At 39.6% G+C, this 16,991-nt stretch overlaps 1 protein-coding gene across 1 annotated transcript in view; it reads left to right on the plus strand.

The window, feature by feature from the left end:
* The first annotated feature begins 12,255 nt into the window (after positions 1-12,255).
* Positions 12,256-16,991, plus strand: part of LOC132129104 (E3 ubiquitin-protein ligase PDZRN3-B-like) — a 70,965-nt gene continuing 66,229 nt past the window's right edge. Inside the window, exons 1-2 of the mRNA XM_059540559.1 lie at positions 12,256-13,126; positions 15,915-16,004. Coding sequence (XP_059396542.1) covers positions 12,416-13,126; positions 15,915-16,004 — 801 coding nt within the window. The 5' untranslated portion in view covers positions 12,256-12,415. The remainder of the gene's footprint in view (positions 13,127-15,914; positions 16,005-16,991) is intronic.

Raw genomic sequence — 16,991 nt, forward strand, 5'->3', positions numbered from 1 at the left:
TCTTAAAGAAGGATAAGTGCTTTGTCTGGACGGAGGGCTGTCAAAATGCTTTCAGTACTCTGAAACAAGCCCTGGTGCATGCACCCATCCTGGCACCTCCTGACCCCCAACTGCCCTTTGTGCTGGACACGGACACAAGTGGGGATGGAATAGGAGCAGTCTTATCCCAGGCGTGGCCAGATGGAGAAAGAGTAGTGGCCTATTTCAGCAAGATGCTCAGCAAAGCTGAAAAGAGATATTGTGTCACACGGCGAGAGCTGTTGGCTGCCATCTCTGCCATCAGGCATTTTAATTACTACCTGTGTGGTCGGCATTTCACCATATGCTCTGACCATGCCTCCTTGCAGTGGCTGATGACGTTCAAGGAACCAGTTCACTGTAACACATCGTGCTGGGGAACGGCATGGCAATGCCGATGCTCTATCGAGACGGCCATGTCATTTGCAAGAATGCAAGTATTGTGAGCGTAGAGAAGCCAAAGAGCTGGAGCGTATCCTGAAGGTGGATGGAAGAGGTGGGGCCGAACATGTCTGCCTGGAGCTACAAGATGTGGAAGTCACTCAATGGATGTAGAATCAGAGGCGAGACCCAGACCTGCAGCTGGTGATGGTGTGGGTAGAGACACAGCAGTGGCCACCATGGGAGGAGGTAGCGGCCCTCTCCCCATTCACCAAAGGATTGTGGGCCAAGTTCAAATGTCTACGGCTGGTTGAGGGGATTCTCCAGCGGGCATGGGTGGTGCCAGCAACAGGGGAAAAGAGATGGCAGGTTGTGGTGCCTCGGGACATGCAATAAGCAGTGTTAAAAGCCATGCATGGCTCTGCTGAATCAGGCCATTTTGGGGTGACAAAGACACTTCGACGTCTGCGTCAGGCCTTCTACTGGGGACGGCTGAGGCGGGATGTGGAGGACTTCTGTAGGCGCTGTGATCTTTGTACAGCACGGAAAGGGCCTCAGGGTCAGGCTAGGGCCCAGCTACAGCAGTTTCCAGTGGGAGAGCCGATGCAGCAGGTGAGGGTGGACATCATGGGGCCATTTCCTCGCACCAAGAGGGGGAATCGCTTTGTTTTGACCGCTATGGTTTACTTTACAAAATGGCCCGAGGCCTTTGCGCTGCCTGACTAGGAGTCTGAGAATGTTGCCAACGCCTTGGTAGAGGGCATGTTCAGTAGGTTTGGGGCTCCCCAGAGCATCCATAGTGATCAAGGCAGAAACTTTGAGTCCAAGGTCTTCTCTTCCATGTGTGAGTGTTTGGGGAACAACAAGACCCGCACCACCCAACTCCATCCCCAAAGCGACGGGCTTGTGGAGCGATTCAACAGAACGTTAGCTGAACAGTTGTCCATCATAACATCCACTCATCAACACGATTGGGACACCCATCTGCCGCTGGTCTTAATGGCATGTCGCTCTGCTGTTCAGGACTCTACCTCATGCACACCTGCCCTGCTCATGTTCGGGAGGGAGATTAGGACCCCTGCAGAGTTGGGCTTTGGTCGGCCCCCGGATGCTCCACCTGTTCATGCTGGACCTGAATATGCTAAACAGCTTTAGGACCGCTTGGACTCTGCCCATGCATATGCCAGGTGGCAGCTGGTGACTGCAGGTATGCGGAAAAAGAGGGCTTATGACTTGCATGCCCGGGGTCGTGACTTTGGGTTGGGGGAGCTAGTTTGGGTTTACAACCCAGTGAGGAAAAAAGGGAGGTGCCCGAAGCTGGACAGCCACTGGGTGGGACCGTGCCCAGTATTGGAAAAGCTGGGGGAGGTTGTGTATCGTGTACAGTGGCCTCCTAGTGGGTGCAAAGCGAGGACTCCAAAGGGGTCAGAGGGGGTTATCGGCTCAGCTGATATGGCGGCCAGCAGGTGACATCGCTGTCCAACGCCCCTCAGGGTGATTGTTAACAGGGCTCAGAGGAATCATTACCGGAAAGCCAAGCAAATACACTCCCCAGGGGGCGTCCAAGGAGGTTTTGGTGGAAAAAAGACTGGAAATGTAAATAGGCTACTCCTGTTAATGCATGTAAAAACATTAAGCTTTCATTTGATATTAAAGTCTTTTTATGAAAACACAACTGGAACTTTATTATTATTTGAATGGAGCAAATCCTTAAAGCTGGCAGCTGATTGGCTGTAAACATTAAATCATAGACAACACAACATAAAATATATAAATTGATGTGCATAGTTGAACAGTTACAATCTATATAAGCTTTGTTCAATGCTGATTTCAACACGTTTGGCATGTAATTTGCCTACTTATTTGAAATCAGTTTCTGTAACACAGAGAGCATGCACTCATTTTTGCAGTCGCTTAAACAATGTAAGCTTGACAGAAAGTTAATTACTGGACACAGTGGAGAGAAAATTGCACTTCATTTTCACCTGTCAATGGAAATGACTTCTAAATAAAAAAGCATCAGTCAGATTAAATTCACATGATCAAAACCTAGCATTTACGGTACCTAGAAACATGCATGTATTCACTGTACTGATACTCAAACTCTATACAGGGGGGTCAAGCAGAGGTACCGTAATGTTTGGGAATGTAAGGATCAGCACAGAACACAATTTCACCATTGTTCAGGAGGGCCAGAAAACACACTAAAAATGTGATTTTATTGTTAGTTTAATTCTTTTATTTTTGGGGGGGGGGGGGGGGGGGTAAACAGTGTTTTGAGATTTTTAAGTTTATCACTGAAATAATTTTTTATGGGGGTGTAAGTAAATAACAGCACATATGGTTCTAAAATATACCATATTTAAGGGGCAAATAATATGCATTCACACTATGTCGGAAATACCGTAATTATGAGAAAAGCACGAGAGATTTGTACAGTAAATTCTAGTTAAGTTTTTCTTGTTTAATAATTAAATTTATTATTGTTAATGTCTTAATAATGCAAGATTAATCTAAAAAATAATATATAGACATACAATAGTTTTAGCTAGCACAAATTTGCATAACTTTCTAATGGCATTTTCATTACGACGTTGTGGATTTGTCCATTAATTACCCAAATTACACAGATTTATTTTGCCATATAGTGTTGCCATAGAAACGTGTACTTAAAAGTCAAGGACATGAAATGCTCCATCTGGGTTGTCATGTACTAATTTCAGTAATGAATGAATGCATGAATGCAGAATATTTCTAGTATGTATCAAAATATCAAAAAAGTAACTCTGTGACAATCACTAACTGTATACAGTAGGTGGTCAGATGTTCTTTGTTCTTACTTCCACTGAAGTACAGGATTATTGAATTACTCTCAGATAATACTCAGGCAATATGTGCATACAAACTATATATATATATATATATATATATATATATATATATATGTGTGTGTGTGTGTGTGTGTGTGTGTGTGTGTGTGTGTGTGTGTGTGTGTGTGTGTGTGTGTGTGTGTGTGTCAATCAAAATCTATGAATAGGAAAGTTCTGATTTGTCTTGCAATCCTGAAACAGCTACCTGTAGTTGCTTTAGATTAAGCAATTTAGTTTTAATTGCAATTAACAACACTTCAATTAGTTTCATGCATATATGATTACCTCTCTGTTGCTGTTAGTCACTCCACTCTTTTGCCAACTTGTGGATTTTGAAGGTTTTTAGTCTAATCGAGTACTTATTTGGAGATTAGTTCTTATTAATGAAGCTAAATTTGAACCCAGGCTGTTTAATCAGCTCAATTACAGGAGATTTAAGTGTGCTATATTTTTCTACCATGAATTAGGTCGAGCATCAGGCATATTTGGTTCAGTTATGAAGCCGCTCTCACTTTGAGCATGCTTAGTGTCTGAGTGTCCATGTGTAGACTTGTATGTGATGTGAACTGCATTAACCGAACTCACCGATAAATCCTATTACTTCCTCAGCAAGTAATATGCCATGATGGGTTTACAACCCGAATTCCGGAAAAGTTGGGACGTTTTTTAAATTTTAATAAAATGAAAACTAAAAGACTTTCAAATCACATGAGCCAATATTTTATTCACAATAGAACATAGATAACATAGCAAATGTTTAAACTGAGAAAGTTTACAATTTTATGCACAAAATGAGCTCATTTCAATTTTGATTTCTGCTACAGGTCTCAAAATAGTTGGGACGGGGCATGTTTACCATGGTGTAGCATCTCCTTTTCTTTTCAAAACAGTTTGAAGACGTCTGGGCATTGAGGCTATGAGTTTCTGGAGTTTTGCTGTTGGAATTTGGTCCCATTCTTGCCTTATATAGATTTCCAGCTGCTGAAGAGTTCGTGGTCGTCTTTGACGTATTTTTCGTTTAATGATGCGCCAAATGTTCTCTATAGGTGAAAGATCTGGACTGCAGGCAGGCCAGGTTAGCACCCGGACTCTTCTACGACGAAGCATGCTGTTGTTATAGCTGCAGTATGTGGTTTTGCATTGTCCTGCTGAAATAAACAAGGCCTTCCCTGAAATAGACGTTGTTTGGAGGGAAGCATATGTTGCTCTAAAACCTTTATATACCTTTCAGCATTCACAGAGCCTTCCAAAACATGCAAGCTGCCCATACCGTATGCACTTATGCACCCCCATACCATCAGAGATGCTGGCTTTTGAACTGAACGCTGATAACATGCTGGAAGGTCTCCCTCCTCTTTAGCCCGGAGGACACGCTGCCGTGATTTCCAACAAGAATGTCAAATTTGGACTCGTCTGACCATAAAACACTATTCCACTTTGAAATAGTCCATTTTAAATGAGCCTTGGCCCACAGGACACGATGGCGATTCTGGACCATGTTCACATATGGCTTCCTTTTTGCATGATAGAGCTTTAGTTGGCATCTGCTGATGGCACGGCGGATTGTGTTTACCGACAGTGGTATCTGAAAGTATTCCTGGGCCCATTTAGTAATGTCATTGACACAATCATGCCGATGAGTGATGCAGTGTCGTCTGAGAGCCCGAAGACCACGGGCATCCAATAAAGGTCTCCGGCCTTGTCCCTTACGCACAGAGATTTCTCCAGTTTCTCTGAATCTTTTGATGATGTTATGCACTGTAGATGATGAGATTTGCAAAGCCTTTGCAATTTGACGTTGAGGAACATTGTTTTTAAAGTTTTCCACAATTTTTTTACGCAGTCTTTCACAGATTGGAGAGCCTCTGCCCATCTTTACTTCTGAGAGACTCTGCTTCTCTAAGACAAAGCTTTTATAGCTAATCATGTTACAGACCTGATATCAATTAACTTAATTAATCACTAGATGTTCTCCCAGCTGAATCTTTTCAAAACTGCTTGCTTTTTTAGCCATTTGTTGCCCCCGTGTCAACTTTTTTGAGACCTGTAGCAGGCATTAAATTTTAAATGAGCTAATTAAGTGGATAAAAGTGTAAAATTTCTCAGTTTAAACATTTGCTACGTTATCTATGTTCTATTGTAAATAAAATATTGGCTCATGTGATTTGAAATTTCTTTAGTTTTCATTTTATTAAAATTTAAAAAACGTCCCAAATTTTCCGGAATTCGGGTTGTAGTTCAAGAGGCCTCATCTTGAAATGGCGCCTCTTTGGGTGGGGTTCTGCTTACCCTGACACTTCAGACCCATCTCAAATGGATGACAGCATGACGGTACTTTGCCAATGCCCAAAAAATCAATAGCCTAGACTTTTGAAATCTGCTTTGACATGTGTTGCGGTGAAGCTAAAACTTCATGATTTATAGCTCGTGAAGAATGTCAACCTTCATGGCCTGAAGGTCTGGCCGTGCTCTGAAAGAGAGACAGCAATGACACAGCAAAGAGACACACAGGCTCGCAGATGGCACTAGGGACGGGGGGGGACATGACCCCCCCAGATTCATAGTGACCCGATCCGTCCCCCTCACTCTCTCAATGAAAGGCTCTATTGGTAAACAGAGGATTAATCTGAGTTTCCGGTACAGTAGGCTAATAGTGGCGACCCGGCCCGCCGCTCCTTAAACGTGTACTAAACGATTTTTGAAACACGCTTTTGACCGCAGTGTGTCTGACCGAGTCCCAAAACACACTTGTAGCCAATCAGCGGTAAGGGGGCGTGTCTTCTCCTGATAGCGAGAAGAGAGCACTCAATTTGACTGCACAGGACGCATATTACATTACATTTACATTTAGTCATTTAGCAGACGCTTTTATTCAAAATTAGCATATTAGCAGATCAACTACAGATTGAGAGAGATGGCAGATAAAAAAAGAGGGTTTACAATCAGGCAAGAGGTAGGACCCACGTAAATATCGGAGCAGCTTTCCAGCGGTGGAGAGAAACTCAAGGATTGGGAAGGGCTCGAATCTGACGCCTAGGTTTCTTTGTTTCTTTTTGATAGGTGAGTAACGTTGATTTTGCGTTGTTTCACACAACTTATCCATGTTGGCTTTTGTTTGAATTTGCTTGTGTGTCATCTTTGCTTGTTTCTGCGATCGTCGTTGCCAAGGTTGCATATGTACGTGTGGGGTGAAGATTTCAAAACAGGGGCGAGGCACGGTGGCCGAGAGAGCTCAACTTCACAAAACACATTCAAATAGAAAAAGCACCAGCAAATTAAGAAAACATCTTCATCAGTTTGATAGCACACGTGCTGCAAATACTCGCAACACAACGAAATACAAAAAACAAGCTGCAAATGCTAAAAAAAAATTTGAGTATTGATTACCATTTGTATAACCACAGTTGTACAAATACCATGGTTAAACTATGGTTAGAGTAGTAATTCCATGGTTAATTTGTGCATTATTAAAGTAACCATTTTTTGTTTGCTTTTTTTAATATAATAAATGCATTAATTAATTCATTCATTTCAATAGTAAAACCATAGGCTATATTTAGTTTTTGTAAGGTAAGTTGTAAAAGTAAGTTAGCCAGCTTACATAACCGTTCACATAACCGTTCACAGTTACAGTAACTGTGTATTTAGTAAGCTTATTTAGGCTAATAATATCCACACACAAAAAAAGCTAAGTAATCGTATGACCAGGATTGTTAAAATATACAAAGATCTTTTCAGAGCACACATTGATAAATTATGTCCCAGCCATATTTGTCACTTTACGGTTCCCTTAAATATTTCTGATGTGGTCTGTGTTTTTGCAGCACATTTCTTTATTTGTTTGTATTGTGAGTATTTGCAGCACGTGTTGTCAAACTGATGAAGATGTTTTCTTAATTTGCAGGTATTTTTGTCATTTGCAGCACGTTTAGCTCTCTCGGCCACCGTAGCAGGTCCTTTTGGGGTATGGGTGTGTTTGTTTTGGTGCTAAAGATTCGGGTCAGGGCAGATGCAGGCTGAAGCACAATAATAATCTAACAATGACTTTGTACCCACCTTCTCACTACATGCTGTTCTGTTGTCAAACACACGACGATGGTGCTGCCACTGATATTTATGTTCTCTGTGTGTGTATGTGCTATGACTCTTGACCCCGGGGTCCTACGAGGAGCTGGTAGCTGCCTCAATTGTGCCTGTAGCAGTAACCATAAGTATCATATACAGGTGCATCTCAAAAATTTGAATCTCATGGAAAAGTTCTTTATTTTTTGTAATTTAATTAAAAAAAGCAAACTCTCCAGTTTTCTTCCAGATTCCAGACATTGATTTCCAAATGAAATGCTAAATTTACTTTAATCTGAAAAGAGTACTGTGGACCACTGATCAACAGTCCAGTTCTTTTTCTCCTTACCCCAGGTGAAATGCTTCTGATGTTTTTTCTGGTTCAAGAGTTGCATGGTTCAAGGAATGTGACAGCTGTAGCCCTTTTCCTGAAGACGTCTGAGTGTGGTGACTCTTGATGCCCTGACCCTAGCTTCAGTCCACTCCTTGTGACACTCTTCTAAGTTCTTGAATCGGCTTTTCCTGATAATCTTCCCAAGGCTGTGGTCATCCCTGTTGCTTGTGCACCTTTCCCTACCACACCTTTCCTTTTTAATCAACTGTCTATGAATATATTTTGATACAGCACTCTGTGAACAGCCAGTCCTTTCAGCAGTGACCTTCTGTGGCTTACCCTCCTTGTGGAGGGTGTTGATGATTGTGTTGATGATTGTCTTCTGGACAACTGTCAAGTCAATGTTTTTTCCCATAAGTGTGGTTGCATGTTCTGAACTAGCCCAGGAGGTACCCTGTATTTATACTCAAAATTAATCAAACTATTCAAGCTCAAAATAGAATATTAAAATTTTTGAGATACAGAATTATTTTATTTTTTTTAAGCTGTAAGTCGTAACCATCACAATTTTAACAAAAAAATATTGAAATATTTCAGTTTGTGTGCAATGAATCTAGAATATAAGAAAGTAAGCTTTTTTGAATTAAGTTACAAGACCTTTTCTATGATACTCAAATTATTTTAGATGCAATTGTACTGTCGTCTATGAGAGAGCTGGTGATTTTTCTGGACTGAATTTTTTTTTACTGCTGAGCAGCTTGGTCCCCCCCAGTTAAAAAATCCCATCTGCGCCCCTGGAGACACAGACTAGATGCTTTGCTAGCTGGTATGAATTCTCTGTCTTTATAAAAAAAATAATAATAATAAATAAAAAATATGATGTTTGAAATATTCAAAAATGTAGTTCTGCAAAGCCACACAGACAATCTTGTCAGAGTATTTTGAAAGCATTTGCACCATTTGCATTTGGTACAAAAGTCATGTTGATGAAAACATAATGTCTGAGATTAAATCTCACTGAAGCAGAACTTTTGCATGCTTGCATTTTAATCATAACTGTGGATGGACAGTTGGTCGAATAAATAATAGTTGAATTATAGAAAGACTGTCACTGCCATATGTGCAAAGAGAAAGACTGCACTGATTTCATGTTTCCAATACAAGCCTGTGGATTCTTGACATGTGAGACAATGATTTACTGTTGGATTAAAACAAAGCAAATGTTATTTTCTGCAGCATGCATACAGGTGAATGTTGTTCATGCTTATATTTAGCAAAACAGTGCCACCCGGAGTGTGTGATGGGAATTACCCCTACTGTTGCTGCATCAATAGATGGCGCTATTGCACGAAGTATCAGGTCAGTTACTGTAGGACAGCTTGTGCTCTGGAGGTGGACTGAAATGATCTCATCAGCAGTCTTTTAGAGACCTCTACATGTGTTTTGTGAAAGACAGGAAAATTGGTTATCTCGGTTTAATTCAAGCACACAGTATAGCTAATCGGCAGAGTTTGCTGTGTAATCAGAAGATAAGAGCCATAAGAGAAAAAATACCATCCTCAAGCATTTGAAACTGTTAATTTAAGAAGTGCACTGTGAGCTTTGCAGATTTTTAGCATGATTTACTCATTCTAATGGGCCTTTGGGGAACTAATTGGATCTTGAAGCTCTATAAGACCTAAATCAAGCCTGCCGCTTCAGATAACCGGAGATGCGGTTAGCAGTTTTTCATCTGCTGAGAAATGGAGTTCAAGGAAAGAGAGAGAGAGTGTTAGAAAATCTCCTTTTTACACACAGATTCGTGTTGTTCATAAATTTCGTTTCACACAAAGCGTCGGTCATGAGTGAGTGATTGCCTGTGGATGTGGTGGATATATTGGTTTGGCTGTAATTCAAGGCAGAGGATTTAATGTGTGGAAGCGGCGAGTGAGTCATCAGGTCACACAATAATTCAGCAGCTGTTTCATTTTGCAGATGCAAATAAGTTGCCAAACATTAGCCTGCGGCAATCTCTCCTCGACTGCTTACATCTCTGTATTCATATGTTACAGTTGTCATATTAATAATGGCTTTATACAGAGCAGGATTACATACTCATTTGAGAGAGTAGGACCCAATGTGTTGTCTTAACGCCTTTACTTTATTTCCGATGTTTCTGTTCAAATTAAAAGGACAGTTTAACCAAAAAAATTATAATTCTCAGAATGTAGAAGCTGGTCTTTAAATGAACATGCACTGCAGGAAATGACTTTCTTACTTATTTTTGTCTTGTTTGCCGGTACAAATATGTAAAAATATTACATTTACTGGTGCTCCAAAATGACTTTAGATATTCTGTCTTGTTTTCTGAAAATGTATGCTTTAAATAAGTCTTTCCCTTTAATTTATTTTTCTTACCGCATTGGGAAATATTTTGTTTTTCTTGTTTTATTATGAACACTTAATACTGATATATTTTTTTTCTTCTTTTTTTTTGGAAACAAGACTTCTCTTTTTGTATTTCACAGAAATTCATATGGGTTTAGAACCTGAGTGTGAGAAAATAATGACAGAATTTTTTTTTCTTTTGAGTTAACGATTCCTTTTAGGCATCAAATCACACTAATGAGGTGACAATTTAAGTTGTTCCTTGTTTCCATTTTTGTCTGTCCTGTCATGAAGGCTTAATGCAGACAATGACTTATGTGATGCCTGTTAGCTGTCAGACGTGGTCTGTTGTGTTTATTTTTCCTCTTTCCTAAACTTCATTTAACACAAGCACTGACAAGAACATGAGAACATGAAGCAAAACATCTGCAGTCTCTACACACTAGCTTTTTAACCAGTTTAGATCAAGCAAATATACATACATACACACACACACACACATATATATATATATATATATAAGTCATTGTTTTTTCAAACAATTCATTTCTTTTAATGTCAGGCACATGATCACATAATTCAACTTTTTTTTTTCATTTAGCTTTTTGCCTTTGTCTCCAGGATACATAGCTATTTCTCATGAGCACTTGTGTTTATGGAGACAGATGCCTTCTTTATAGTGTGAATGTTTGGTTTGCCCAACCTTGCCTCTTTTATGAATTGTTCCAGACATCACAATGCAGCAAACTAGATCCCGTCAGGTGTTTTGTACCTCATTATCGTTCATGTACAAGGTGGAGTGTCAAATGGCCTGTTTGAGAATCACATAAACCTAATAGGTTGAGATAAATTCTGTTTACCCACACGTGGCTTTAAACAGCGCCCTTTACTTCCCCTTTAATTAGGTGCTGAAAAATAACGAGATGCTAATGAATTGTTCCTCGTACCCTATGCCTAACAGATAGCATTTAATTATTCCGCACTCTTCCGTCTTCCTTTCCTCCAGAAAAACATCCAGCTGTCATAAAATGCTGAAGATTTACCTCCTAGTCATCAGGATTTTGATAAAGCTGTAACCCACCACTCTCACAACACTTTTTCTACCATTTGACCCTGTGCTGGGAAATATATTAACACTGCGGTATCTGCACAGGGGAAGTGCTGTGCTTTGGAAATGTAGACCTTATAAGAGGCAGAACATGCTTGACATGAGCAGGCCACAAACTTGCAGCTGGCTTAAATATGCTCCATATTATTCAGTGGGGATGTGATGTTGAGATTAAGTGTGCATAGCTTTATCAATTTACATGTAGACAACACTGTAAAGCTGCTTTGACACAATCAGTGTTGTATAAAGCGCTATATGAATAACAGTGAATTGACTTGACTTGATTATATGTCAAGATGTGTTAAACAGCAACATTTATGAAAAAAAAAAATATATATATATATATATATATATATATATATATATATGTGTGTGTGTGTGTGTGTGTGTGTGTGTGTGTGATGGAAATGTGAGAACCTGACACTAATGCAATGTCACCATTGTCCTAAAAATGTATGATGTGTGTCTCCCGTGTTTGCACATCTGATCGAAATCATCAGCTCATTATCAGAGAGATGCATGAACTGAACTGGTCTGTCAGATAAGGGATAAATCCAATTAAGTTTTTTAATTAAGACACAAGCATTTATACAGTTGGGCTTTCATGACAAGTAAACACATTCTAATTCTGCACCTTCTAATTACGGTAATATACATATATATATATATATATATATATATATATATATATATATATATATATATATATATATATATATATATATATATATATATATATATATATCAAAATACACAAGGCAGTTATTTTTTCCCTCAAACATATTTAAAAGAAAGTAAGACTTAAAAAAAAAGATATTAATACATTTATTCAGCAAGTACACATTAAATTGATCAAAAGTGACAGTAAAGACATTATAAATGTCACAAAAGATTTCTATTTCAAATAAATGCTTTTCTTTTGAACTTGGTATTCATTACAATCCTGAAAAAAATTATCACCGTTTCTTCAAAAATATGAAGCAGCACAACTATTTTCAATAAATAATATAGGTAAAGTTTTTCATTACTAGTTGTATAGTTTTTTTAGAAGCTACACAACAGCCACTTGATCATTTACATTTTTTTTAATCGGGCACTCATTACGCGCACATGCACACGCGCGCGCGCGCACACACACTGTTCCGCTCGTTGAGTGTTTACGGTAGCTCGCGCCTAGTTTCGTCCCGAGTGTAGTAGTTTAATCGCTCTTTTGTGAGCGTAGGTTGACAGCTCTCTCCTTGTAGCTGATTCGTCCCGGTACTTCACGTCAAGATTATGGGCTTTGATCTAGACCGTTTTGAAGGCCCAGTGGATCCGGACTTAATCTGTAAACTGTGTGGGAAAGTTTTAGAAGATCCTCTCAGCACTCCGTGCGGACATGTCTTCTGCGCCGCGTGCGCGCTCCAGTGGCTCGCCAAAGTCAGCCGCTGCCCTGTCCAGTGCCAGAAGATCTCCACCAAAGAGCTGAACCACGTCCTGCCCCTAAAAAACCTCATTCTCAAGCTGGACATCAAATGCGACCACCGTGAACGAGGCTGCAACCGGGTAATGAAGCTCCAGCATCTGCCAGAGCACGCGGAGAGCTGCGAATTCTCTCCGGTCAGATGCGGGAATAAAGGATGCGACGCGGTGCTCAGCTTGAGGGATGTGGCCTCACATATGCGGGAGGAATGCGAGCACAGGGCGGTGGATTTCTGTAAGGATGGATGTGGACTCGCGCTGACCCTCAAGAGGTCGGAGGAGGACCACAGCTGTCTCCAAGCTCTTAGGACACACAGCGGTCTCCTCCAAAGCAAAGTGCTGAGTCTGGAGAAGGAGCTGAAGCGCCAGTCTCTGAGCTTCAGTAAGAGGGAGAGATCTCTCCTCTCCAAACTGTCCGCGCTCCACTGCGAGCTGCACATCACAGCGCTCACATTTCAGAAGAAAATCACCGAGTACAAGAGCAGGATTGACGCGCTGTCGAGCAGCTGGATGCCCCTCGAGAAGGTCAGTCACGTTGGGAACTGAGTGAACAGTGTAACAGAAATCAACCCTCTAAAACTGTAAGTCCAATTAAAGTGACAACCTCCAGCGAAGTTAATTACCTTGAACTTTGATTTTAATTACTGCTCAAGTTGAAATGTGTGAACTCGAGTAGACCTGAAATTAAGTGAAATCCATGGGAACAAAAGGTACTGTCAAAGCATTTTACTCAAACGTGCAGATTAATAACCTGCTACTGAACTGAACAGTTCAATGTTAAATTAGGTCAATTTTATCCACCCTTTATCCTGTTGTGACTGTGTACAAGCTGACACTTTTTTGAGCAGAATAACTCTTTTGAAATATGGAATATTGCATAAAAAATGCAATATTATAGGCTAATTAATATCCCTCATACCACACTTGAAAACAAATGGAAACATACAGAAATTGTTAAACCATTGGCATGGAATTTACAATAAATTTTTATTATGCTGTATAAAGTTCTTATTGTATTGTTGACATTTACGTAAAGCAGTTTTGTGATCTCTTTTTCACACAAGGGCAAATATAACAAAAATATGAAGATTTAAAAAAATATATATAATAATAATAATAACCTACAACACTTATATGACACAATTGAAAAACAAACATTTCATTTTTTACAAAATTTTTTACACTTTAGTCAAATTCAAAGTCAATTCTGCCACATGTAGCCTACAGCACATACAGAGAATTGAAATTGTGTTATTCTCAGACCCTTGGTACATAAAGATAACACTAATCACTCTCAGAAAAATATAAAATACAAATTACTACAGATTAAAATATAATATAAAATACAAATATACAAATAAGGACATACAACAAAAGGATAGATAAAGTAGCAAAAGGCACATGGCAGATAGATAGATTTAAGACAAAAATGCAAAAATGATACATACACTTGTCACCGAGGCAGTGCCAGAGGGACATCTTTGCACTGTGTTCTCACCTAAAAGGTTCACAGCAGGGCCTAAAAGGGATAGTTGACCCAAAAAAGAAAATTCTGTGGTCATTGTTCCAAACCACTATGACTGACTTTCTTCTGTGAAACTTGAGAGAAAATATTTTACGGAAAGTTGGTAACCAAACAGTTTGCATTCCCATTGACTTCCATTATATTTTCTGACTATACAGTGGAAGTCAACATGACCTGAAACTGTTTGGTTACCAACATTCTTCAAAATATCATCTTTTGTATTCTGCACAAGAAAGTCATACTGGTTTGTAAATTTAAATGATGACAGAATTTAGATTTTGAGGTGAACTATTGCTTTCTACTACTCTAAATATACAAATATGCAACTTTTATAGGTAGATAAGGTACACCAAATGTCTTTTTAATGATACTGTCCCAGTGACAAGCAAACATTTTTGCACAGTTTTTTCTAGCAGTGTACAGTTGATACAGTATATAACTCTTGTGACAACTTCTTTGTTACAACTATAGCCTTGATTTCCCATCATAATTAAATGGTTGCTGGAATCCACTTGTTGTTGTTGTTTAAATCTGCACCTATGTGAAAAATTGTTTATATGAAGTACTTTTATATAATATGATTTTACTGGAGATGGATCCACGCTGAAATCTCTTTCAAGACTCTCTCTTAACTGAAAACACTTCCACCAAACCAGCACTGTCAGTTCATTTTCATGTCAGTTTAAAGCATTCACACTTGAATGATCTAGATCTGAACAAGAGAAACAGAAGTTGAACGTCTTCGTTCTGTATTCAAGTGCTTTCACGTAATTACACTGCCTCCAATCTTATTCAAGCAATCTAATAGTGAGGGAATGGTCTGTGAAACCAACAAAATTAAGACTTAAGTCTAATTGATTTGACAGGAGGCACATCTTGTGGACTTCAAGGACATCATATGTAAACAAAAGAGTCCTTTCCTGTTCTCTCTGCGCTGTGGTTGAGGCAGCAGACGCTAATCAAGAGCTCATGATGCTCGTCTCTCTCATTGTGACAGATTTCCGCCTGCAGCTGCCATTTCAGCAGGGGATGCCACTGCCAGGACTGTTTGATAGACAGCTCACTTAAGTTCAGATATTTTAAGGCTAGCTTAAATCTGTCATTCTTGATAAGTCACAGGCCCTGCCTTGATTTCCTCTCGGCCACATCTGCCTCATGACAGCTGATCAAACCCAGCTGCTGAGAGATTTTGACGTCTGTCATAGTCAAAGTAGTCAAGTAGTGTTACAAATATGGATTCAACTTTACTTGCCTTTCCCTTGTAAATAACAAATATTATTAAATAATACAATTAAATTGAGTTTAGCAATACCTAGGGTTTAATATAAACCTTTTTTTTTTGCTGATGGCGAGTGAATTTACAGGCCAAGAATTCACTTACCAGCCATTAATATTTAGATCTTTTCCCTAATCTGAAGGAAAGCAGTGTGATTTAATTCCTCTGTAAATTCTTCTACACACTTCACCGTGTCCTGAATGCGGTGAACACCTGGCCACATATTCATAAATTATTTTCAGACATTTACAGTACCTTGACTGTGATTTTGCCAGGTGTCTCTGAGGGTGTGATTTGTCTCAACTGCTTGATATATGATAATCCTCTGAATCTCATGTGGCTTTGCCATTTCATTAGGTAGCAAATGGAGAGAGCCCTGCTTTTTAGGGGAGAGATGGTTAGTAGGGTCATTGAAGCTGGGTTGAAACCTGCTGTAGCAGTCTGTTGCAGCATCTGAAAAATGTCAATTCTCCTTTCTGTATATCTCCTTCTGTCCTATCTCTCTAACACAGGGTGAAGAAACAAGGAGCCTCAAAGTCACCCTCCACAGAACATCATCAGGATCCCTTGGATTCAGTATCATTGGAGGAACAATGTGTGGGGTATGTAAGCTTACTGTGCAAAGATCTACTATGTAAGATGCATTTAGATCAAAAATATGAGGTTTTTTTTTAATCATGCTTGGTGAACATGCTTTAGAGACATGTTCACCATTTACATGCAACGATGTGGAAGTAATCAGCTTGGACACTCTATAGTTAGTGCTATAATTAACTAACTTTGAATTATAATGGCAAAAGAAAGTTCTGAAATGTACATTATGTAATTGAATTCAGGTTGACTGGGACACATTTTGCCAATGAAATGACTGGGGAAAAGTATCCCAATCAACCTGAATTCACCCTGTTTGTATATACCAGGGGTTGGCAACCTACGGCACGCGTGCCAACAGTGGCACGCAGAGGGATAATCGCTGGCACGCAAGCAATAAGGAAAACTGTATAATGACGTACAGTTTGATGTAATAACTTCTCATAGTCACACAGCCTGTTAGGAGCTACAAATACTATTAAAGTGTGAGAATTAACTTGCATGGATGCACGTGCAAACACTGCACATACTAGGTGCTTCAGATCAAAGCCTCGGTCTAACAGCACTCGTCAATGTCAAAATCACTGAGATGGCCAATCAGATCAAAGTAGGCGGGGTTTACTGTTCACAGAAGCAGAGCGCGAAGCGTCAGTTTAACGTTAAAGAGAGTGAGGTAAGATGAAGCTGCAAATCAATTAACATTAGTCAACTTTTAATAATACGTTTTACCATAGAAATGTTAAATGACCTAAAGCTATATACAGTGATGAAACATTTTCTGAAATATGGCCATTTTGAGAGAAAGAAAGGGGGGGGGGGGTAAATTGTCTCTCTCTGCAGACAATGAAGCGATTTTGCCCCTTTGTTGTTGAGAAATATAATGTAGCGATTCAGTATCGATTAATAAAAGTAGCGTGACAACACTCTGAATGCTACTTTTTGCACAGCACGATCTCAGATCTCTGTGTGCGAGTGGTGTGTGTTGTGTGTGTGTCTGT

The sequence above is a fragment of the Carassius carassius genome, chromosome 46 (assembly GCF_963082965.1).
Source record: "Carassius carassius chromosome 46, fCarCar2.1, whole genome shotgun sequence".
NCBI classification, from domain to species: Eukaryota; Metazoa; Chordata; class Actinopteri; order Cypriniformes; family Cyprinidae; genus Carassius; species Carassius carassius.